The sequence below is a fragment of the Triticum urartu genome, chromosome 3A (genome assembly GCF_056163025.1).
Source record: "Triticum urartu cultivar PI428250 chromosome 3A, HENAU_Tu73, whole genome shotgun sequence".
Taxonomy (NCBI): domain Eukaryota; kingdom Viridiplantae; phylum Streptophyta; class Magnoliopsida; order Poales; family Poaceae; genus Triticum; species Triticum urartu.
Genome location: NC_141875.1, coordinates 503,625,662 through 503,650,404, shown reverse-complemented (window position 1 = coordinate 503,650,404; position 24,743 = coordinate 503,625,662). Strand labels below are relative to the sequence as shown.

Sequence of the window (24,743 nt, the reverse complement as noted above, 5' to 3'; positions counted from 1 at the left end):
TCTGATATGCATGCACCTATACCCACGATGCTGTTGGGGAACGTAGTAATTTCAAAAAAATTCCTACGCACACGCAAGATCATGGTGATGCATAGCAACGGGAGGGGAGAGTGTGATCTACGTACCCTTGTAGATCGACAGCGAAAGCGTTAGCACAACGCGGTTGATGTAGTCGTACGTCTTCACAGCCCGACCGATCAAGCACCGAAACTATGGCACCTCCGAGTTCTAGCACACGTTCAGCTCGATGACGATCCCCGGACTCCGATCCAGCAAAGTGTCGGGGAAGAGTTCCGTCAGCACGACGGCGTGGTGATGATCTTGATGTACTACCATCGCAGGGCTTCGCCTAAGCACCCCTACAATATTATCGAGGATTATGGTCGAAGGGGGCACCGCACACGGCTAAGAATATGATCTCGTGGATCAACTTGTGTGTCTAGGGGTGCCCCCTGCCCCCGTATATAAAGGAGCAGGGGAGGTGCGAGAACAATGTAGACATGACCGAGACATGTCTCCGGTCAATAACCAATAGCGGAACCTGGATGCTCATATTGGCTCCCACATATTCCACGAAGATCTTTATCGGTCAGACCGCATAACAACATATGTTGTTCCCTTTGTCATCGGTATGTTACTTGCCCGAGATTCGATCGTCGGTATCTCAATACCTAGTTCAATCTCGTTACCGGCAAGTCTCTTTACTCGTTTTGTAATACATCATCTTGCAACTAACTCATTATTTGTAATGCTTGCAAGGCTTATGTGATGTGCATTACCGAGAGGGCCCAGAGATACCTCTCCGACAATTGGAGTGACAAATCCTAATCTCGAAATACGCCAACCCAACATGTACCTTTGGAGACACCCGTAGAGCTCCTTTATAATCACCCAGTTACGTTGTGACGTTTGGTAGCACACAAAGTGTTCCTCCAGCAAACGGGAGTTGCATAATCTCATAGTCATAGGAACATGTATAAGTCATGAAGAAAGCAATAGCAACATACTAAACGATCGGGTGCTAAGCTAATGGAATGGGTCATGTCAATCACATCATTCTCCTAATGATGTGATCCCATTAATCAAATGACAACACATGTCTATGGTTAGGAAACATAACCATCTTCGATTAACGAGCTAGTCAAGTAGAGGCATACTAGTGACGTTTGGTTTGTCTATGTATTCACACAAGTATTATGTTTCCGGATAATACAATTCTAGCATGAATAATAAACATTTATCATGATATAAGGAAATAAATAATAACTTTATTATTGCCTCTAGGGCATATTTCCTTCAGATGCATGCACCCCCTACACCCGCTACGCATGCACCCCCTAGTCCCCACTCTCCAACGCTGGACCCTCCCTCCCCCTCCACGCCGGCTACCCCTCCTGCCATGCCGGCTACTGCCCCTGCCACTCCAGCCACCCCTCCTACCACATCTTCGCCCCCAGCTCCACCGCCGCCACCTCCTGCACCTCTTCATCGCACACGCGCCACTACCAGTCACCTCCCACCACCCATTGACCGCCTCAACCTTTAAGCTCTAGCCTCTTCCCCTCTTCCTCATAACTATCTTATAGCCCTTCGGGACCCCAATTGGCGCCAAGCCATGCAGGAGGAGTTTGATGCTCTTACACTCAATAAAACATGGGTCTTGGTTCCTCCGCCATCTGGGGCAAATATTGTGAGTGGAAAGTGGATCTTCCGTCATAAATATAATGCCGATGGCTCTCTCTCACGTCACAAAGCTCGTTGGGTTGTTCGTGGCTTCTCTCAACAACCGGGGGTTGATTTCGATGAAACATCTAGCCCTGTCGTCAAACTGACCACTATTCGTATTGTTCTTTCTCTAGCCATCTCACAATCTTGGCCTATCCACCAACTTGATGTAAAAAATGCCTTCCTTCATGGTCATCTTGATGAGGTAGTCTATAGCCAGCAACCATCTGGTTTCATTGATCCTCGTCATCCCACTCACATTTGTCGTCTCCTCAAATCCTTATATGGGCTCAAACAGGCGCCCCGTGCCTGGTTCCAATGCTTTGCATCCTTCGCTCGTTCCATCGGGTTCACCGAATCCAAATCTGATGCTTCTCTTTTCATCTTCCGTCAAGGTCCTTCCACGGCCTATCTTCTTCTCTATGTCGATGATATTGTTCTCACTGCATCCTCCTTATCTTTCCTTACTACCATCACCAATTCCATGGCTTGTGAGTTTGCCATGAAGGACCTTGGTCCCATTCATCACTTTCTCGGTATCTCAGTTACTCGTTCGGCTTCTGGTCTTCATCTCTCTCAACGGTAATATATCCTTGACATCTTATCTCGTGCTGGTATGCGCGACTGTCACTCGGTTACTACCCCTATTGATACTAACGCCAAACTTCCTTCCTCTACCGGTCCTCCGGTCCCCGATCCTTCTCTCTATCGTAGCCTCGCTGGTGCACTCCAATATGCTACTCTCACTCGCCCGGACATTGCTTACGCTGTCCAGCAAGTCTGTCTTCACATGCATGACCCTCGTGAACCTCACTTTTTTCTCATTAAACGCATCCTTCGCTATCTTAATGGCACCCTCGATCATGGTCTTTCTTTACACCGCACTTCTACACATTCTCTTACCGCCTACTCAGATGCTGATTGGGCTGGATGCCCGGATACACGTCGCTCCACTTCGGGATTTTGCATGTATCTTGGAGATAATCTCGTCTCCTGGTCCGCCCGACGGCAGACGACAGTCTCTCGATCTAGCGCAGAGGCCGAGTACAGAGCTGTTGTTGCGGCCGTTGCCGAGTCCTGCTGGGTTCGTCAGTTATTACAGGAGCTTCACAGGCCCATCTCGACTGCTACAATCGTCTATTGCGACAACGTAAGCACGGTATACTTGTCAGCTAACCCGGTACAGTATCGTCGCACGAAACATATCGAGTTAGACATTCATTTTGTCCGGGAGAAGGTCGCCCTCGGAGCAGTTCGTGTTCTTCATGTTCCGTCAGCTCTACAATTTGCGGACATCTTCACCAAGGATTTACGTACGGCTCTCTTCCGCGACTTTCGGTCCAGTCTTCAGGTCACTCCTGTTCCCGGCTAAGACTGCGGGGGCGTGTTAGAGACCTACTGTCCGACGGCTCATGATAACCTTGGCGTGCAAGTTAAACTCCCACCAAATAGATAGTTTTCTTATTACAGTCTCATTGTATTTATACCAAACTCTGTAACTCTCCTGTATATTATATAAGAAGGGGGAGCAACTAGTTAACGAGCGCTCCTTCGAGAGCCTCGCAACGATCAGCGCCACTTGGCGCGCTCTCAGCCATTCACCACATGTCGCGCTCTGGACGCTTTCTTCGGATTTTGTTTTTTTATTTTTCCACACGCGTTTTCGGCTTTTTAAACGGTTTTTTTCTGGGTTTTTTCGACATTTTGGTTTTCCCCTGGTCTTTCTTAGCTTTTCGATAAAAAAAATTGAAAAAAAAAATTTGCGCGAAAAAACACGTTTTCTTTTTTTTCCTTTCGCAAAAGTCACGGTTTTTCTTCCGCGAGAGGCACGGTTGTGCTTTATCGAGAGTCGCGGCCGTGCCTTTCGTAAACGAAAAAAAATGCGTTTTTTTTGCGAGAGTCACGGTTTTTCTTCTGCGAGAGGCACAGTTGTGCTTTTGCGAGAGTCACGGCCGTGCCTCTCGGAAAGTGAAAAACAAAACACGTTTTCTGTTTTTTTTCTTTTGTGAGAGTCACGGTTTTGCTTCCGCGAGAGGCATGGTTGTGCTTACGCGAAAGTCACGGCCGTGCCTCTCGAAAAACGAAAAAAATACGCGTTTTCTGTTTTTTTTTCTTTCACGAGAGTCACGGTTTTGCTTCCGCGAGAGGCACAGTTGTGCTTTCGCGAGAGTCACGGTCGTGCCTCTCGAAAACGGAAAAAAAACATGTTTTCTGTTTTTTTTCCTTCCACAAGAGTCACGGTTTTACTTTCACAAGAGGCACGGTTGTGATTTCGCGAGAGGCACGGGCGTGCCTCTTTCGGAAAGGGAAAAAGACCGTGCTCCCGGTTCGGTTTTTTCGCCTGATTTTTTTCGTCCAGTTTTTTTGTGAAAAAAAAGTTCGTCAAAACCTATCAACATGGGATCTAGTTTTGAAGATCTCGACGCGAGGAATCCAATGGTGAAAACGGTTCGAGATTTGGACGTTCGGTTTAAGAGATAAAACATTTTGAATAAACGGATCTACGAAAAAAGGGAAAACTCTCAGGTTGCGACAAGTGGCGCGCTGCATGTGCGCCACTTTTCGCGATCTGGGAAAGTGAAGTGTTCTTTGCAACGAGTACTCCTTAATTAGTGATTTTGATAAGAAGGGGCTGAACCGAGGCAGGCATCAAGCCGCCCATTTTTATCAATCTTACACTTAAACTTGTATTCCCTCCATCTCAAAATAAGTGACTCAAGTTTATACTAACTTGTACTAAAGTTAATACAAAGTCGAGTCACTTATTTTGAAACAGATGGAGTAGATGGAAGCTAAATCAAACGATGAACTTTCAATCCGGAAATTGGCACATAGGACTCCCTGATCCCGGTCTATTTTAAACTTGAGAGTGTTCCCAAAAAGGGATTGTGGACGTGGCAGGTCAAATCGTGGGATTGTTGACTGCGGTTGTGAATGGGCCGGCCCAACAGACGTGAAGCTTTTTTTTCTGTAACAGGCGAGGTAAAAATACTATAAAAGAGGATCACTGCAACTGGGCCGGCCCAACTGATGCGACGTTATTTTTTACTTTTACGTAACTGGCGAAGTGATAAAAATACTGAAAAAAAGAGAAACTCTGCTAGATTCGAAACTTGTGATCTGGAGATGCTAAACTCCTCCCGCCAGCCACTATAAACATTGGCTGTTACAGCAATAAAAAGAGGCGTGAACTATTTAACCACACACTGCAGCGTCGAGATTTGAATTTTTTGTAAGGCCAAACAAATATTGAAACAGGGCAGGCCCGAACTATTTTTGAATTATCCAATTTTTTAAAGTGCGTGCACTTCTGAAAATTCTGAATGCTTTTTTATATAAAAATGAACATTCTTGTAAAAACACAATCAATTTTGGAAAAGTGAACATTATTTGAAACGTTTTTTAAGGGAACAAACATTGAAACCTGAGTAAACTTTTTAAAATGTTTAAACAATGTGAAGAAAATGTCCGTATAGTTTTCTAAAATGTAAATAATGTATTTGGAAAAATATTAACGTGCCATATTTTTCAAAAAATATTTTTAGAATTTCGTAAATTATTATTGCAAATGTTTCAAAAAACAAAAAAAATGATTTCATATATGAACACCTCTATATGTTCTTATATACAATGCGTGATATATAATCACTAGCAGCCTTCAGGGCGATTGGCTAGTTCCGGCCGCTGCGAGTGTGCGGTCACGATTTCGTGTCCTCTCAAACTCTGGGATATATAATCACTAGTAGTTTTTGCCTGCTCCTAATAGAGGACAGCTCAGGGATATAAAACCACTAGTATTTTTTGTCGCTCCTAATAGAAGATAAATGGGTTCTTGTATTTTGAAAAATATTTATTTTTATTACAAAAATATAAAAGAAAGAAAACAAAAAGAAAAAAGAAAGAAAAAAACAGAACAGAGCGAGGGCACGAGCAACTGCTCTAATGGGCCCGGCCGATTAGTCCTAATGTCCTTGCCACGTCAATGAATACCAACGAAATTCCTTCAAGCTTGAAAATAGACCGGAATTAGAGAGTTCGGTGTGCTGATTTCCGGAATTGTAAGTTCAGGGTTCTAGCTTTTGTCTATATAAGTTTAAGATTAGCTTTGGACCTTTTCTCTGCCACTATGACCAGCCTAACGACGTGATGTTGCCACGGAACCACATCAATGGCTTGAAAAGGTGCTCTGCGCTGCGTGGCGATTAAACTTTGTACGTGACGCCTACCAGTTGACACCCAACGACCAACCGTGCTCAGCAACCTTTAAGACGGGCCCTGCGACGCCCCCGCCAAATAAGTGCGCGTACCATCATTTTGAGCTCCACTCGTACACGTTTCGGTGAGGACCGTACAAAGCCAACGAGGATCAAATCAAACGGCCATACTTGCGTACGGCGGAATCCACCAAACATGAACGGTGCCTTGTTAATTTATATGGGCGCCATCACAAGCATTCATACGTCGCCGGTCTGCACCCTCGTCAGACTCGGACCCGGGTGGTTTGAAGATGTGTCGGCCTTTTTGAAGGAGCAGTGCAAGTTAATACTCTGCTGTGCTCTGCGGCAATACGAAATCAGTAATGGCCACCCGTCCGTCCGTCATCACCAGCCGTTGCCTGATCTTCTTTGCTTGTGCAGCAGCTCGGGTACTGCTTTCAGCGGAGCTGCACTGTGTATGGTACGGAAAAACATGGCAAGAAAACGCACCTCGTGGCACCGAACGGAAGGGGAAGGAGATGGGTGCAAAGTGCAAACCACCAGAAAGAGCAAGGTGTCGAGATAAAGATAATTCCTCTTGAACCTTGATCACTTTCGGGGCTGGTGGCAGTATACCAGGACAAGTGGGAGACAGCGGTGAAGATAGGGATGGCAAAGATTGAACCCTAAATTAATGACGGTACATTTAACGTTCCGGTCATACACATGTCAAGATCGCACATAGTTCCCCGGAGAAGAGCCATGCTTACGATATCGGCCATTCCCATTACCACCACAAAGACCAGCAAGCTAAACATCCGATCGATGTGTCACTGGATGACGAAGCCTTTCGAAACCAGGGGCAAGCCATAAATCTAGAAGCACTGCTAGGTACGTAGAACCGATCGATGTACTACGGAGTATGAAAACTGAGAAAACCTAGAAGAAAGCAGTACTAAAACATAGCAGAAAGCAGTACTAGAATGGACTGGACAGACGTCATTTCCTCTTGTCCGTAACCATGTTTCAACACATGGTCCGGCCGGCGGCCGGAAGGTGGTGTCCTGAAGCACGTAAAGCGGCATGCGGTGTCAAGTTCGCGCTTGCCCCCAACCAACTCCCAACTATCAGCGCGACGGGGCGACTGTGCCACCATTTTCCACACTCCATTAGTGCCCCCGGCCCCTTCCGACTTGCCACGCTCAACGTTGCGACCGCGATGCCCGCATATCATGGTGTCATCACCAGCACGCCCGCATACCGGATTCGTAGCCCCCATGGCCATGGCCCATGGGGACGGCTACCACACTGCCCCTGTTCACCGATCTTGACGGGCAGCAACCCGGCAACGTAGCCTAGCTCGTAGCCGCCCCGTGCAGCGTATGTACACTGGCCAGCATGGCTGCTACAGCCCTCAATAAGTGCTTTGGGCAATACACAGGCATCCAGCAACCACCGGAGATGGACGACCATTATGGGGGCCGGTGCGGTCCATGGACCGGCAGTTCGGCGTTCCGGTCGGAAATCGGCATCGGAAAAACTGATACTCGATCCTACCTTACCCTCTCTAGCATACGTAGCAGGCTAGGGCTAGCACGTGTGAAGTGGTCAGGCGGCGAGCGAACGACCGACCTCGCAGTCACGCTCGCCGCCCGCGCAACCGTCCGCTGCCGGAGAAGAAGACGTGGAGGCGCGCGCCACGCTGCCGGTGGAGCCGTATCGGCATGGGGCGCGACGACGGCGACCGACATTCAATCCCATCGCGCGCGCGAGGCGGGGACGGTTGATCGACTCCATCGACCACGTCGTTTTTCGTATGCAGGGCAGGTGCAACTCTGGCTACGTACGTATGGCCGGCGTACAGCCAGTTCTGCACCGTACTGTACTTACGTATTCTACGTACCTGCACCCGGCGGCGACTCAGTGATGCATTGCTGCTACACTCCTCCACTGTAGGAGTGGTGCATTGCTTGCGTCGGGGCAGTTAATAGATCGAGCTGTGCAAATTAATTCCCCGCAACCACCTACATCTACTCTCTGACCTGGTTCTATAAATATCGGCGTTCGTGCTCGGTACAAGGACACATCTCCTCTTTGTGGCAGTTCCAAGTGAGCAGATCATCCTCACATTGCGAGCTGTCGTCAGTTTCCTCATTGGTGCCCTCCATGGATAGGCTCGTCGCCGCCGGCATCCTTGGCTTTCTACTGGTCAGTTCCTCACTACCATGCCCTTCGTTTTCCGTCCCTAATTTATTCATCTATCTCCAACACACCTGCATGTAGACGTGGTTGTGTTCTTCATTTCTCCTACTCTACTTCTCGTGGGAGGCATATTGCTCTGCTCTATTGTTCTTCCTAGCTAGTTCCATGCTTATTCGAGTAGCAACCAAAACATATGGTGCTCTACATCTGAAAAAAAGGAAAAGAACAACATAGCGATTTATACTAATTTAAAGAGTATAAAATGGTGTTTACATGAAGAAGAATACCCAAAATAATAGTGTGCTATGTGCTATGCCTCGACTGAGATTTAGCAATCTCGTTCCTATTAAGCTAGTACTATGTGCTAAAAAGTCGATTACGTGAAAATCAAAAGCTTTATGTGTGACATATACAAGGTGTTCAACCTGTAGGCTACTGTGATTTTGCTAGATTTGTTAAGCTGATATATGTTTCTACCAGTCCCGTGATAGAGCAAAGGGATCAAGGTTCGAGAGTGACAGTACACTATTATGTGTATACATCATGAGAGGAGCAATTTTTTTCATCAAAGTGTTAATCGCTGATGATCTCAAATACTCCGTCGAAACTGACTATATAATTTGCATGCAGATTGCGTCGGTAGGAAGCCATGCCCATGCAGCTCGTGCTCCGGAGCAATACTGGAAGTCTGCTCTTCCCAACACCCCTATGCCAAGCTCCCTCTCTCAACTCCTAAACAATCAAGGTATACTAAACTCTACATCTCTTAAGCAAACAGCTTCGGTACACGGGAAAGCATTGACCCTTCTCCGCCTCTCCCTGCTTTCCACAGCCGGAGGCACGTCGGTGAACGTCGGCTGGGGCGGTGTCCATGTCGACGCGGGTCATGGGATGCCCGGCGGCACGACGGTCGATGTTGGCAAGGGTGGCGTCGGCGTCAACGTCAAGCCTGGCAGCGCCAAGCCCGGCGGGACTACGGTCGGCGTCGGCAAGGGCGGCGTGGGTGTCAACGTCAAGCCTGCCTACGGCAAGCCCGGGGGCACAACCGTGGGCGTTGGCAAGGGCGGCGTGGACGTCAACGTCAAACCTGGCAGCGGCAAGCCCAGCGGCACGACGGTCGGCGTTGGCAAAGGCGGCGTGGGCGTCAACGTCAAGCCTGGCTACGGCAAGCCCGGCGGCACCACGGTCGGAGTAGGGAAGGGAGGCGTCGGCGTGAACGTGAAGCCTGGCGGCGGCACCACCGTCGGCGTCGGGAAAGGTGGCGTCGGCGTTAACGTGAAGCCTGCATACGGCAAGCCTGGTGGCACCGGCACCACCGTTGGCGTCGGGAAGGGCGGCGTCGGAGTCAACGTCAAGCCCGGCTACGGTAAGCCAGGCGGCACCACGGTCGGCGTCGGGAAGGGCGGCGTCGGCGTCAACGTCAGGCCTGGCTACGGCAAGCCAGGCGGCAAACCCCGGGGCAAGCCTGTCCACGTCAACGTCTCGCCTTTCATATACAACTACGCCGCGACGGAGACGCAGCTGCACGACGACCCCAGCGCCGCGCTCTTCTTCCTGGAGAAGGATCTGCACGCCGGGAAGAAGATGAAGGTCCATTTCATGGCCACCCCGGGCGCCGGCGAGAAGTTCCTGCCGAGAAGCGAGGCCGACGCCATCCCGTTCTCGTCGGAGAAGGTCCCCGAGATCCTCAGCCGCTTCTCGGTGGCGCCGGACTCCGCCGAGGCGGCGGAGATGAAGCAGACGCTGCGCGAGTGCGAGGCGACGGCAGCCAAGGGGGAGAAGAAGTCGTGCGCCACGTCGCTGGAGTCCATGGTGGACTTCGCCACGTCCAGCCTGGGGACCAGCCACGTGAGGGCCGCCTCCACGGTGGTCGGGAAGGAGGGGTCGCCGGAGCAGGAGTACACCATGGCCGGCGTGAGGCGCGCGGCGGGGGCCGACCAGCTGGTGGCCTGCCACGCGGAGCCGTACGCGTACGCCGTGTTCGCGTGCCACCTGACGCGGGCGACGAGGGCGTACACGGTGTCGATGGTCGGCAAGGACGGCACGGCGGTGGAGGCCGTGGCGGTGTGCCACGCCAACACGGCCGGCTGGAACCCGAGGCACGTCGCGTTCCAGGTGCTCAAGGTGAAGCCCGGCGGGGCGCCGGTGTGCCACTTCCTGCCGCAGGACCACGTCGTCTGGACCCGCAGCGGCTGAAGAAGCCCCCGGATCTGTGCCGTTCGTTCGTAAGCACCATACAGTTCAGTGCTTTGCTATTTGAATTTGGATGATGCCTGCGTTCGTTTACGTTCTAGCTTCTGCAGACGCTGCTGTGTCCTATATTATGACTTTATGAGTATATGGTATCTTGCATCCTGGCATACATTTCCGTTGTTGTTGCCTATTGTATTTGGATGGCGTTGCCAGTATCGCCAGCTTGTACGGAGTGTGGGCTGTTTGCTGTATAGTTTAGCACGTTGATGCAATAAACAGACTGGTACTTATTTACCCTTCTTTCATCATCGTCGATCTATGCTATTTCTCCATTTCAAAATCGATCAATGATGTAAGAAAAACTTCTCTTGATCGTCAACTTAACCAGACAGAGCATGGGAATTCAAATATGGAAGGCGCCAACTAAGGCCCTGTTCAGTAATAACTCTGGAATCCTGGAATAGGAAAGTTGCAACTTCGTCGTTTTGAACTGCAGCTCCACCAACTCCGCTACCGGAGTTGTAGAGCAGAGCGGTACCAAGCAGGCCCTAAGGGCATTTTCAACAGGCGTCGGACACGCGGCGCGCAAAAAACAGATTTGCCGCGCGCGCATCGTCTGATTTGGCGCGACGCGCAGCGCCTGCTCCAGCAGCGCGCAAAAATGCAGCGCGCGCGACTCGCCAGTGCATTGCATATGGCATTTTCAACATAAAATGATGAACATTTTCAACACAAAATTTCACACAAACAAGTTGATGAAAAAAAGTTCATGCCCACAAGTTTAAAATCATGCCCACAAGTTCATCCAACCAAGTTCAAAATGCAAATCAAGTTCAATACACAAATGAAAGACACATCATTCCTCGTCCTCGTCTTCGTCCTCGTCCTCATCTTCGGAAGACGATTCTTCTGCCTCCGAAGATGAATCTTCCTCCCTCTCTTCATCGCGCACCGCATCACGTGAAGCTCCGACGGTGTTGGCAAGATCTTCAACGGCATCTTCATGGGAATGTGTGCGAGGAGGCACATTGAAAGACATTCCGCCCATAGCGGCCGGAGGTGCACCATGCCTCCCATGAGAGAAGCAAAACTCATGCCTCCCATGGTGGCCATAGCGTCGGCGGGAGCTCCGAAGCCACCCAAGCCACCCATGCCACCCATGGCGCCGAAGCCACCGCCACCCATGGCGCCGAGGCCAACGCCACCCATGGCGCCGATGCCACCGCCACCCATTGCACGAACCATGGCTCTTTTTTGGATCAAGACTTCTTCACGGGCTAGATTGACATACTCCATTTGCGCCACATTGAGGTTAGATGTGTCCAAGAAGAACAAGTGCTTCTCCCATTCCAACAATTTAGTACGCTCCTCATTGCTCACCTTCCTCTCCTCCAAAGCCACCTTTCTCTCCTCGGCCGCCACCCTCCTCTCCTCGGCTGCCAACCTCCTCTCCTCGGCCGGGGCATCTTGGTTCCTTGCCATTTTCCTCACCTTGTTGGCTTCTTTTCTTGCCTTCACAATTGCTTTTATAGCATTTTTGAGCTCATCATCTCCTTTCCTCTTCTTCTTTTCGGTTTTATCTTTCTTGCACCCATCCGGTCGCTTTGGCTTTGAATATGAAACCGAGTTGGGTGTGGGACTTCTCTTGCCGTCATCACTTCATGCATCCTCCTCCTCATCATCATCATCATCCAACTTAATTGTTCGCTTTCGTTTGTTGCTCAAATGCAAATCATCCAAATCTTCACGCTTCTTCCATTTCTCATCATCCTTCAACACTTCATAGCAATGAGGCAAAGCAAATACCCTTCCTTTCTTGATCTTCCCCTTCTTGGTTTTCCTCTCCTCTTCTTTGAACAAGTTTTGCGCAATGTTGTACTACATGAAAACAAAACAAGTTAGCACCACCAACAAGTAGATGAACATGTATGAAATGCCACTTACTCTATCGCGTCATTTGTGCCACTTGGGTTCAACGTGTCAACCGCCTTTTGACAGGCCGCCCACCTTTGACAATCCGAATTGATTGTCGACCACCGGGACCTAAGTGATCGGCCGGAGCGGTCAATTCCACTCACGTTGCGAACATCAGTGTTCCTTCATCCGAAGCCAATAATCATCTCTACTTTGATGACCTCCAACAGATGGATCCCTCGACACTTGCAACCAAGTATTGCATAGTAAGATGTCATCGGCGTTGCTGTAATTGCCCGCTCTTCCTTTCGGTGCGTCGACAATGCCCTCACCCTCCTCGTCCACCTCGAACTCATGGTTTTCGAAATGCATGTCATTGGTTTGAGACCAATGCGAATTGTTGGAGCCAACACCCATCGTGGACATGTATGCATCATCATTGAGACTACAAATTTTTTTGCACAATACAAATAAGCTATCTATATGTGAGTGCATTCAAAAAATAACAAAAAAATGAAAAGTTAGAATTTTTTTACCTTGGAGGCATTTCGTCGAACATGTTGTGCGCGCCGGCCGCCGGCTCAACGAGTGAGCTCGCCGGCGCTTCGGCGGCCGCCGCGCTCATCGCACGCCCCACAAGCTTCTTCCTCCTCGCTTTGGAGGTGCCGGAGCCGTCCGCCGCCTTGTTTTTCTTCGCCGATGTCTTGCCCTTCTTTGGCGGCGCCGCATTGGGGAGCTTTGAGGAGGAGGGGGCGGCGGCTCGGGCCGGCGCCGGCGCGATGCCACCCGCCGCCGAGGTCATCCGCGGCGGCATGAAGAGGCCGCGCGCGAGGCCGATGGTCGGAGGAGCTCCGGCGGAGGCGAGGCCAACGCCACTGGGGCTAGGGTTTGCGGCGGCGGCGACGGCGGCGGCGGGGGGGGGGGGGGGGGGGGTCGCGGCTATAGGACGGAGTGAGCGGGGTGCCGGCACGTGCGTCCATGGGTGCAGGTCGCCGGCACCGGCGCGCGCGGGGCTTTGGAGCGGGAGAAGACAGAGCGAGCGAGTGTGTCGCGCGCGGAAGCGGGGGTCGCAAATACACCGCGGGGGGTACCGCTTCCTGCCGCGTGCCCAACTGCTTATACCACGCGCGCGGTTATTGCGCGCCCGCTGAAGCCATCCGCCGGATTGTGCACGCTAAAGTGAGTCTATTTACGGCGAGGCGCCTGTTTAGCGCGCCTGTTGGAGATGCTCTAAGACTCGTCTGTAGAGCTGAAATAGATCTCGCCAACGAACCAGACAATCAAGATGCCACCGTTTTATTCAATGTTATCTCACCCTATTCCATGGCCACAGCCAGGAAAGCAATTATGAGAAGAAAAGGTTAAGGCCTCTTTTGGTTCATAGGATAGGATTATCATAGAAATAGAAATTTTGTAGGAAATGAGATGGCATGTATCTCAAATTCTATGAGTAGGAATAGGAAACAAGATGTCATTTGATTGACACCAAAGAAATTTTTTCATTGAGTCTAGGCTCATTTTTATTTTTCTATGAAATGTGGAGGATAGGAACCAATCCTATGTAGGAATAAAAATTTATTCCTATGAACCAAAGGGCTCTAAAGGAAAAAATCCTATAAGAATCCTATCCTCTAAAATTCCTATGAAATTCCTCCAAACCAAAGGAGGCCTAAAGGTGTAAGAAATTAATACCAAGGAAAACAAAGACAGAAGAACCAAGGACAAACATATATGCAGATGGCTGAACGGGCATTCAGCCTGTCTCGAATGATACTGCAAGTTTAACTCTTCAAACGGAAATCCTGAATGATCATAGGGCGTCATAGTAAATATTCAAGACTGGCCACTGAGTACAGATTAGATAATACTCCTACATCATAAGGTCGACAAATTGAACAGAGTGTCACAAATTAAAACCACGTCAAATACAGCAACTACTGCTCTCACCTGATTTCACTTGTTTTCATCCCACTTCATAAAATTAAGTCACCACTCTTCATCTTTGAACCAAACCTACATCATCCCGAATACAGATACAACAGTGAAACAGGGGATGTGTTTGATTTCCCATGTGATTTTTACTGTCGAAGAATAAATGATTGTTTATCTGTATTTATGTGCAGATATACATCTACTTTCTTGAAATCTTTGATCTACGCTGAATTGCTACCCCATAAATAACTGCAGAGCACGATAGATTGTTCGCACATACTTTCTTGCCCTGTTTGACTGAAAAATCACGACCACGTTTCAATGTTAAATTTACCAGCCCTTTCCAGTTTCCTGAGCCATCCTGAAGCAGCCTCACCACCTTTTTGGCGGATAACTTCTTCTAGTGCAGCTGTAACATCAGCAGGCATTTTGGTAGAAGACCCTGCAACGTATATTGCAGCCCCAGAGCATAATATGTTCCACACTCTTGCACTCTGCTCCTTTATCTTATGTTGTACATAGACCTTTTGAGGCTGATCCCTGGAAAAGGCAACAAAGAAACCACCGCCCTCTTTCAGGGACAGCACTCCCTTGTCCTGGGCATGCTTCAACCAGAAGTCCTTGTACAGAAAATCGTTGTCTTCATTTCTACAGCCAAAAAAGAACAGAATGGGAGCTGTTGATTCTCTCGCACTCTGTGCAGCCCTTTCCTCCACAAATGCTCGAAATGGTGCACATCCTGTTCCTGGTCCAATAAGTACAAGAGGAATCGATGGCTTGGGAGGAGGCAGGGATCCTTTGTGTACCCAACATGGTATAAGATTTTCTGCACATAAACAAAGTGACAATTAAGAGAGGTCAATGTTTTTTTTTTCTTCAGGGTGAATGGGTACATGTACTAAGTTAAAGTGAAAGTAAATGTTATTACAGCAGGAGCAGGAGCAGTGACATCCAGGAAAAGAACAGAAGGAAAGAAACAATGCATACCTTCATTTGGACTGAGACCTGCCAGCCATGTGGAGCAGAGACCCTGCCTTGTCCTCTTGAAAGGAGTAAGCCATGATACAATACTAACAGTCAAGTGTATCTGATTTGGATGTACTAATGGCGATGATGATATGGAAAAGGCCCGTTTCTTCAATGGAGGAGTTAGTTGCACCAGCCATTCAAAAGGCATGTGCACCGAGGGAAAATCCTCCAGTACCTAAAAGTAGCACAAAACCATATCTCACGGTTCAACCATGAAAAAAATTCCAAAGACAATGGCCTATTGTCATATAAATGGTATAACTTGCACACACTAATTTTTTGTATTGCAAGAACGGCATATAGAAAATCTCCAGTTAAGACATAACTTACTTCTAGAACAGTCCGACTCTCCTTTTGATTGTACTGGTAGAGGTCATCTCTACCTTCAGGAGAAGCAAAATACTGAAGCCTTTCCTTTTCATGTTCAGCTGTTGCAAAATGGCTCATGATCTACAACAGAAAATTGAAGTTGTGTGAACATCAAAGATGACTCATTAGCCATATAAATCAGGATATCACTGGCATCCATTAGCTATCAACAGCTAGAAAGGAAGTGCATGGGATAAAGCATTCAGGGTAGCTGTTCTTGCCTCAAAGAAATACCGACGAGGGGAAGCTGATGCAACATCCATTGTCAAAGCAACAAAGGTGCTTAACTTGATGCGACCCATCGAGCCATTCAGAAGTGAACCGTTGGGAACTTCATCCCCTCCCTTTGCTCTAATCTGGGCAAACAAAATAGTCTCTTTTTTAGTTAGCTAAATAACTGCAACAGGTTGACTAGTTGATAAGATATAAAAAGGCACAAGTATCTCTAGTTTTCTCCCCTTTATTGATAAACTTAATAATCATGTATTCGAGAAAGAAAGAAAAAGGATGTAGGAAATATAAACCATAACTTGCTACAAAAGCAATGACCCAGTTAAAGCAGTTGTATTTAATTTTGCAACAAACAATGCGCAGACAGATACTACTATGGACCGAGATACTAAAGGAAGTTAAGTCAGTGCCGGAGGAAACACAAACGTACAAGAAACTAAATCAAGCAGATAAAACAAAACAGATCAACCTACCGTTATGTAACAATCTGGATCCAAGTTACAGCGTTCAATGAAAGCATTAACAGCTGATGGATTCTGACTTGGTAGAATTTCTAACGCATCGCCAACTTGATAGCTGATCCCCTAACATGGCAAAAAATAAACAATCTTACAACCTCTTCACATTAACAAGATGACTGTGAGCTAACATCATATGGAACAAAGAACGCACTGAAGATGGATCTTCCAATTCAAAGTGGCGCACATCTTTCTCATAATCCTCCTTAGTCAAACGCTGATTTGTTACCTAAAAAGGTAAGCAGGATCATCAGTGACATGAACTAAAAGAATAAAGATGGATCGACTAAATTACAACAATTTTTACATCAACAACCTATTATATACTCACAGAACAGGAGGAGCATCCCCACAATGAACCATAACTATCCCCAGTCTGTTGTTTATCATACTACCACCCATAGATTATTCATTACTCTTGTTTAATAAGGTTCGACTTTTTTAGCATGGTAAATATCTCCCCGTGCAAGCCGAACCTCCTGAGCAAAGGAGCATCACGTTCATGACATAGAACTGCAACTTGAGCTTGGCATGCACAGTTAGTGGCAAGCTTCTCGCAGCAGAATGGACAGTTTAAGTGTCTACGGAACAACAGGGCATCAACTAGTGCTATAGAGCTTGCCTTTGCAATCAGAGCTTTCCTATGGTAATGAAAAAGAAAAAAATTGTGTATGGTCGACTGTTGTCCAGTGTCCACTCTTTTTTCCCCACAAAAAAGAGCTTGTCTATGGTGAAAACTGCCCACTGAAAATATAAATGGTCAAATAAGCTAAATCCAGCATAAGGTGCCTTGCCAGCCAACAGGAAATCTACTCCAGTCTTATGCATACATAAATACTAATTCAGTGTAAGTTCAGGAGAGTTAAAACTCCAAAATACCCAATTAAATTATAGCTGACGAAGTCTACTTTATACAAGTAAGTTCAAACCCTTTAAATAGTGTTATTCCCAGGAGCAAATACTATATTCAGTAATGACACAAGAAGGGGATAGTTTTATATGTAACTAAAGAAGATTCCCTAGAGATGAATGTGTGCTAATATTTAGAACTGCTAGATCATCTGAACCTGAAATAACCAACCATAAATGGGCGATAAAAGTAAAATAAAAATGGGTATAAACTGTTAAACACTTGGAGAGGGTACAGAACGTGCCATCTTTAACATGTATTGTGGCTCTCCATCACTATGGAACTTCAGAGCAGGGGACATTAAGCGTGCTCTCTTGATTAATTTCTTGGAGTCTGATGAAAAAATGACAGACATAATCTTTAGAAGAGACATTATACAACTGTTTACAGGTTATCGCTAACATTAGAATGATTGACGACAGCTCAGACCTGAAACAATGGAATCTGGAGGGGTATCATTGCAAGAGTAATATATGACTTCGATCTTTGAATCCCCCAAATAATTCAAATTAGGATTAATGATATCAGTTATTCTTGGTAGAAGTGACGGATTTGCTTTATTCAGCGATTCCCACAAAGACAGCAACCAAGGATCTAGAGCTCCTTCATATCTGACATACAACAAAATAATCTCAGGTGACTTTGAGAAATTTATTTCCAATACGAAAAAATAATGCTTAAGATTTAGATAACCAGCAAAATATGACATTAGACTTCCCCAAAACATGCAAATGAATATCATCATACCCTGAAGGGTGTTGGTCATCTCCCAAGCCTATCTCTATGATTATTTCTGCACCAAGTTGTAAAAGCCTTCTATCGATCTTCTTTGCAGGTAACTGCAGTGTGTATGCAACAGTGAGCAGGAAAACAGAGACAAGAAGCCAGTAAGATTTTAAGAAACAGAAGTCATGATGCATGAGCAACAAAGGGCAAAACCTACTACTACTGTTTAGAACATGCAGCATACAGCATGCAGCAAAGTAGCAATGAGAAATGAGCATGGTTGAGCATGCAGCAAATGCCAGTTCAGAACACATAGCCGTCATGTACAGTTTTTCATATCCGTTTCTTACATGGCGCAAACGAGTGTTCTACTTCTATTCATAATTAAGTTAAATCCCCGAAAACAGTGAACTACAGATAATTTTAACAAATCACGGCACATCATCATTATCTTAAAAAGCAAAATAGCAAGCTACAATATCCTTGTCATCAGAAGACTAACATTGTACTTCTGGTAGCCCGAATCGCCGAGCCCAAATACGGCAAAACGGAGCCCTTCCAGCCACCTGGCACCAAGGTCCTTCTTAAGAAGGTATCTCCAAAACCCCTGTCACATGCGAAACCCAATGTAAAAATGCTCAATTAACAAACCAAAATTGACAAACTTGCAAACAAAAATGTATTCTCAATTTCCCTTACCTTCATGGAATCCGGGGGATCGCCCTGCCCCGTGGTGGACACGACGAACACCACGGACCTTTCGCCCGGCAAGCAACTCTGCACAGAGAAAGAAGAAGGCTTCAGATGACCTCAGATGGAAGGGTTGCGGGGTGAGTTTTCTAGGGTTAGGAGCTTACGGGGTCAAAGCTGTCCATGGAGAGGACGTCGACGGCCGGGCAGCCACCGCGCTCGGCCTCGCGCACAACACGTTCGGCGGCGTCCATGGCGTTGCCGGTCTGCGACGCGTAGAGCACGAGGAGGCGGCCGGTCGCCGGAAGCGGCGGTGGCGGCTGCGGCGGCGACGGAGAGGGCCCCATGAGTCAGAAAAGGTTATGCGTGGAGTTTGGTTTGGCTTCAGGGGCCCTTCGGGAGTGCTCCACGGACCACGGCCGCCAACTTCCCGACTCTTCCGCGGCCTGCCGGCGGCCAGCTTCTCGCGTCAAACCAGATTTTCGAGCAGAGATGCTAGACTTACGGACGTATTTCCGCAGAATTTCGGTTACGGACGCACGGAAGAGTTATGGTTGGAGAAGATTAAGGAGGAGAGGTCCCACCAGCGAAAATCAAGAGGGTTGATTGGCGAGAGAGCAGTCCGTGAAGCCAGTCCGTACTAGAATCCCGTAAGTGTAGCATTTTTGTTTCGAGAGCGCCCCCTATCTCGCTTACCGCGAGACCTACGGAAGCCTCGTTACTTGGTTAATTTTCACGTTTTTCAATTTTTTACTTCTTTTATACTTCCAAGTATTCTAAATAAATATAACACAAAAAACATTTTACATAAAACATTTTTAAACAATTTTAACCAAGTATTTGAAAAATGTTAAATGTTCTCATGTATACAGAAAATGTATACAAAAAATATACAATGTGTGTGAAAAAATATGATCATGTATTTTAAAAAAATTAATCAAACATTTGAAAAATGTTAAAATAAGTATTTGAAAAATGTGAATCAATCATTTCACAATTTTCTAATGTGTATAGAAAAAATGTTGACCATGCATTAAGAAAAAATAATCTTGTATTGTATATTTGTATTTAAAAATGTTAAAATTGTATTCTAAAAATGTGAATCAAGCATTTCACAATTTTCTAATGTGTATAGAAAAAAATTTGACCATGTATTAAGAAAAAATAATCTTGTATTGTATTTTAAAATGTTAAAATTATATTCTAAAAATGTTAATCAAACATTTGAAAAACTTAATGTATATAGGAAAATGTTGATCACATACTAAAAACTATTAACATTGTATTTCAAAAATGCTAATCAAGTATTTGAAAAATGTTAAATATGTAGAGAAAAATTTTAATCCTGTATTTGAAAAAAATAATCAAGCATCTGAATGTTTTTTAATGTGTGTAAAAATGTTTACCGTTTTGTTAAAAAAAGTATCCTATATTTGCAAAATGTTAATCAAGATTTTTAAAAAATGCTAAATATGTGTATAGAAAAATATGACCTAAAAAATTGTATTTGAAAAATGTTAAACATATATTAGAAAAAAAATCTTGACAGATACGAAAAATGTAGAATGGAAACCAAAAGATACAGATAAAAATAAAAAAATAATAAACAAAAAATACAATAAAAATCTATAAATGGAAAAATTATGGAAAATAGTGAAAAACGATAAAGAAAACAAAAAAATGAAAACAAAGAAAGAAACAAAATCCGAAGACAGAGGGAAAATGAGAAAGAAACACAAACCGGTAAAAACCATGAAAGAAACAAAGAGAAACCAAAGAAAAATGAAGTATAACAACGAAAAAATCAAAAAACAGAGAAGGAATAAGAAAACCAAACAAAAAAACTAGAGAAAAACGTAAAAAAAAAAGAAAAGAAAAGGAAAAAAAGAGATCGAAAATGTGTAGAGAGCGAGCGAACAACGACAGATCAATGGACCTGTAGGGAATAACATCCTGGTCACCATGTTCCCGCGTGAAGGCATAACAAGGGGTTCCTCAAGCACCATTGTTGCTGATGTTGACAATCATATCCATCTCAATGACAAGAAACAAACACCCTCCCCCGACCACACGCGAAGTGGGTGCCAGCTTCGATCCCACATCTAGAACCTAACCGATACATCGAGGATAACAACGCCGCCGGTGACTACACGAAGCACACAGAGATTTTTATGAGAGAATTTCATTTCTCTTCAACTTCAATATCAATTAGGGATGCATGTATCCTTTCAAATACAAATACTAGAAATTACAATCCTCGTAAAAAATAAAGGGTACGGTACCTATGCAACATGAGTCGTGAAACAGAGCCGGATGCCCAGGTTAATTACACGGCTGCATGCCTAACCACTGAGCCATGGAAATACCGGTGTACCCGCATACTCAAAGTAGAAGAACAGTACAGACAGTTTATACATGACATCGATGGTGAGAGTAAGGATCTAAAAACAAATCAGTGTAACCTTGTGTGCTCGAAAGTAAACGGAAAGATTAGCGTCGTGAACTTGTCATTTTCAACGTTTCGTTATACTACGTAGTTTACGGGTACTACGTGGATCGATTGGGGTGCTACTCTTCTTTTACGGGGACAGTATTCGGCAAGCTTCCGCCATGCATATGCATTTTACAGGGACGGACGGGGCGGTTGAACCAATTTTGTTAGTTGGGATATGGTTGCATGCTCATACTGCTCTCTCTCTCTCTCTCTCTCTCTCCCGGCTTTGAGCGTGCACGTTTGCACAACTCCCTCTCCGCATCGAGTGTCTTCTCTTTCACATATTCACACGTACGTGCACATCTGCAAGGCAGAGCAGTAAACCCTACACCTTTATAAATCGAAGACGCACACTATGTACCAAGTCTCACCCAGCCGACCTTTGAGATCACGCGTAGCTTGGAGATGGATGGTCTCCACGGAGACGACGAGGCGCACACGTTCCCTCCCTTCCCCTACTTCTCGGCGCCGTCGACACCGCCGCCACTCGCGTCACCGCTGGCCTCGTCGTCGGACGGTCAGCACAGCCCGCTCGCCGCAGCGCTCCAGCAGCTGACCCCGCCCCCGTGGCCGTGTACTCCTCCTGCTCTGACCCTTCAGCCGGCGATGGGGGACGTGAACTGGTCGTCCCTGTTCCAGACGGGGCCGGTGGCTCCGCCGGAGCAGGAGGAGGAGGCCGTGCAGGCGGATCAGAGCGGGGAGAACGACGGCGAGGCGGGTGGGAGCGGAAGTGGTAACAAGGAGAAAGCGAAGGGAAGCGCCGGGAGATCGGGGAAGAAGAAGGCGAGCAAGCCGCGGTTCGCGTTCCAGACGAGGAGCGAGAACGATATCCTGGACGACGGCTACCGCTGGAGGAAGTACGGGCAGAAGGCCGTCAAGAACAGCTCCAACCCTAGGTATGGTTCGTTCAATTAAGTTTCTCTGTACTATTATTAATCCTGATAGTCATGCGCGTGTCTGCGTCTAAGTACTCATATATGCACTAGATTACATGCACCGATGCCAGGATGAATATTCATGCACCCTAGATTTGCATGCATGCATCGATCATGCGTCTAAGGGCATCTTCAACAGTTGTAAGATAGGTGTTGGTAAATTTGTCACATAGGACATAGTGATGATGTGGCATGTATTAAATGTGGAAAGAGAGCAAAGTTGTATGTAGATTAACCAACAATCTTTGCACAAGCTCCAAGGTGAAGTAGAGAGCAACCACATTTATTTTTTCACCATCTATTGGATAGCTTGCATACAACCCATTGAAGTAGATGTATGATAGCTTTTTGGTTGATGACATGGATATTTTACCAACAAGACTAACATACAACCTGTTGAAGATGCCCTAACTGGTTAAGCATAGCCATATTCGGCCCTACACTACCGAACTACTCCGGTACTTATTCGTATAATTGTAAAGAGTTTAAACATAAATGTAAACTGTCTTCCATGTAAATAAGGGAGTTGTGCAAACGTGCACGCTCAAATAGTCACGGCGATCGTGAGTACTGAATCTTCCATGCATGTAAACTTTACATGCATGAATGGATGCGCATGACGTATCCGTTGTAGGTTAGTCTCGGGTGCGCCAACAATCCGGCATTGATTGTTTGAATATGGTTGACCTGCAAAATGTTTATCGACTGGAAACCAATGGTCGCCGCAACCATCGCCTACCCTCTCTCTCTCTCTCTCTCTCTCTCTCTCTCTCTCTCTCTCTCTCTCTCTCTCTCTCTCTCTGCATTTTCCTGAATTTTTGCAATTACAACCATGTATAGTCCTCGCCGCCCGCTAACGAATACGCCAAAGCCTATAAAAAATGCAAGAAAATACGATAACTGGTTTCAAGTTGTTGCTACCCTCCTTCATTATCTAATGCTGGTCCACTTGCTACAACATCTACAAAAAAAAGATCATAGATAAGAACATAGCCTGCATAGGATTATTAGGAACATTCTTCTTTTTTATCAAACCAACATCAGTATGGCAAAACCAAACACAAGGTGCTAATTAACACTAATGTGAATAAGTGATCCTAGTGCATGCTCACGGGATCCCATCAAGCCAGCTCCCAAACATACGACGGTGATTGACCAATTAAGAGAAGCAAAATGAGAATCAAGAAAATGTCCTCGTAATACATACCACACAAAAATATTAACTTCCATAGGTGTACAAAGTTTTCAAATGTGCCTACTTCAACACCTAAAGCCAGAGGTAATCAACACATTATATATCGAGCTAATCGGTGAATTTCATATATTTATGAAATGACATCTAAAAGACATTTTCGTATAATTGTAAAGAGTTTAAACATACTGATACAGCAATTTTGTGAACACTCCCTTATTTACACTTACAAAAAAAAAACTAGAAATAGTTTGGTAGAGCACACAATATCATTGGCCTTCCTGGCTGCCCAAGCGACCACCACGGGGACAACTAAAGGGTGATCCGCAACATGTCTGTCAAGGAATAGTCAACGCCATTAAGGTACAAAATCTTCTAAATAAACTATGATGATATACATGTATATCACTCACAAGTGTGAGCATGACAATCATCATAAGATCCGTTTCGGGAAAAAAAAAATCATCATAAGATCTTCTAGATTCACCACATGCACCAGCGCCGGTGCCCTGTTCATCAACTTATAGTCCCGCTGTCTTCCAGTGTTAACTTGCCCTCTTCGTTTTGTAGACCTGCCCAAAATAAAAGAAACGAGCACATAACACAAACTACTTCCGAAGGAGATCTCGGCACACATTTATCAAAGACGATGTGTTCCTAGCAGCAGTTCTTTTTTAGTGCGAGCATTCCTACTAGATTTCTTGTAAATAACATTGTATCTTTGCTGTGCAAGTAATGGAAAGGGGTTAGCCCGGTTGGATGTAGATACCGAGATATAGATATTGTTGCATATTGAGTATTGACACACGACATGCGTTGACATGCATTATTTGTGCCTGGTCCACGTTACACACGTCATCACTGTGATAAAACATCGCATTAACCCACTTACTATCATGTCACTTCCTATACTTACCTCTTCGAGTTTGTACCACTGACCGTGAAGGAGCTACTACCGGTGCACCCATCCCACATGCAACGTGAAGAAGCAGGTGCAGCGCCTGGCCAAGGACACGGCCATCGTGGTGACCACGTACGAGGGTGTGCACAACCACCCCTGCGAGAAGCTCATGGAGGCGCTCGGCCCCATCCTGAAGCAGCTCCAGTTCCTCTCCCAATTCTAACCATCCACATCCGGCCAGCAAGCTTCCATAATAACCTGGTCAAGCCACAAAAATACATGTATAATACGTATGTACCAGTTGCTGCCAACTTGTAGCCTTGTAGGGGGGGGGGGGGGGGGGGGGGGGAGTAAAGGAGAAAAAAAAAGTGCCTACTTCCTCAATTCAGTGCGTACTACAACTGTATGTATGCATGATGTTTTTATCTTATCGCTCTGTCTGTTACGTTCTTCATAATGATACATTCAAAATAAGACACAAAATGGATATGTTTTGACAGTATTTGTTATGCTTTAGTTGTCCAGAATATTTTTCTCACTACTATCTAAAATTTGTTTCACTGATGAGTGACTTATCTTGTCATCG

The 24,743-nt window shown here is 46.1% G+C and overlaps 3 protein-coding genes across 3 annotated transcripts; 2 read left to right on the top strand and 1 right to left on the bottom strand.

The window, feature by feature from the left end:
• Window positions 1-7,970: 7,970 nt before the first annotated feature.
• On the top strand, window positions 7,971-10,621 carry LOC125544679 (BURP domain-containing protein 3). Its single transcript, XM_048708427.2, has 3 exons — window positions 7,971-8,129; window positions 8,754-8,868; window positions 8,956-10,621. Exons 1-3 carry the CDS (start codon window positions 8,088-8,090, stop codon window positions 10,317-10,319), a joined length of 1,521 nt encoding a protein of 506 aa, XP_048564384.2. The 5' UTR covers window positions 7,971-8,087; the 3' UTR covers window positions 10,320-10,621.
• A 3,377-nt stretch (window positions 10,622-13,998) lies between these two features.
• LOC125544678 (NADPH-dependent diflavin oxidoreductase 1) lies at window positions 13,999-19,201 on the bottom strand. Its single transcript, XM_048708426.2, has 12 exons — window positions 18,803-19,201; window positions 18,645-18,722; window positions 18,448-18,552; window positions 17,967-18,058; window positions 17,649-17,830; window positions 17,464-17,552; window positions 16,464-16,538; window positions 16,265-16,375; window positions 15,782-15,916; window positions 15,522-15,641; window positions 15,150-15,366; window positions 13,999-14,988 (listed from the first exon to the last, which is right to left on the bottom strand). The coding sequence occupies exons 1-12, from the start codon at window positions 18,980-18,982 to the stop codon at window positions 14,468-14,470; spliced, it is 1,905 nt and encodes a 634-aa protein (XP_048564383.1). The 5' UTR covers window positions 18,983-19,201; the 3' UTR covers window positions 13,999-14,467.
• A 2,273-nt stretch (window positions 19,202-21,474) lies between these two features.
• LOC125544677 (uncharacterized) lies at window positions 21,475-24,480 on the top strand. The gene is made up of 2 exons (XM_048708425.2): window positions 21,475-22,025; window positions 24,203-24,480. Exons 1-2 carry the CDS (start codon window positions 21,535-21,537, stop codon window positions 24,378-24,380), a joined length of 669 nt encoding a protein of 222 aa, XP_048564382.2. The 5' UTR covers window positions 21,475-21,534; the 3' UTR covers window positions 24,381-24,480.
• Window positions 24,481-24,743: the final 263 nt, after the last annotated feature.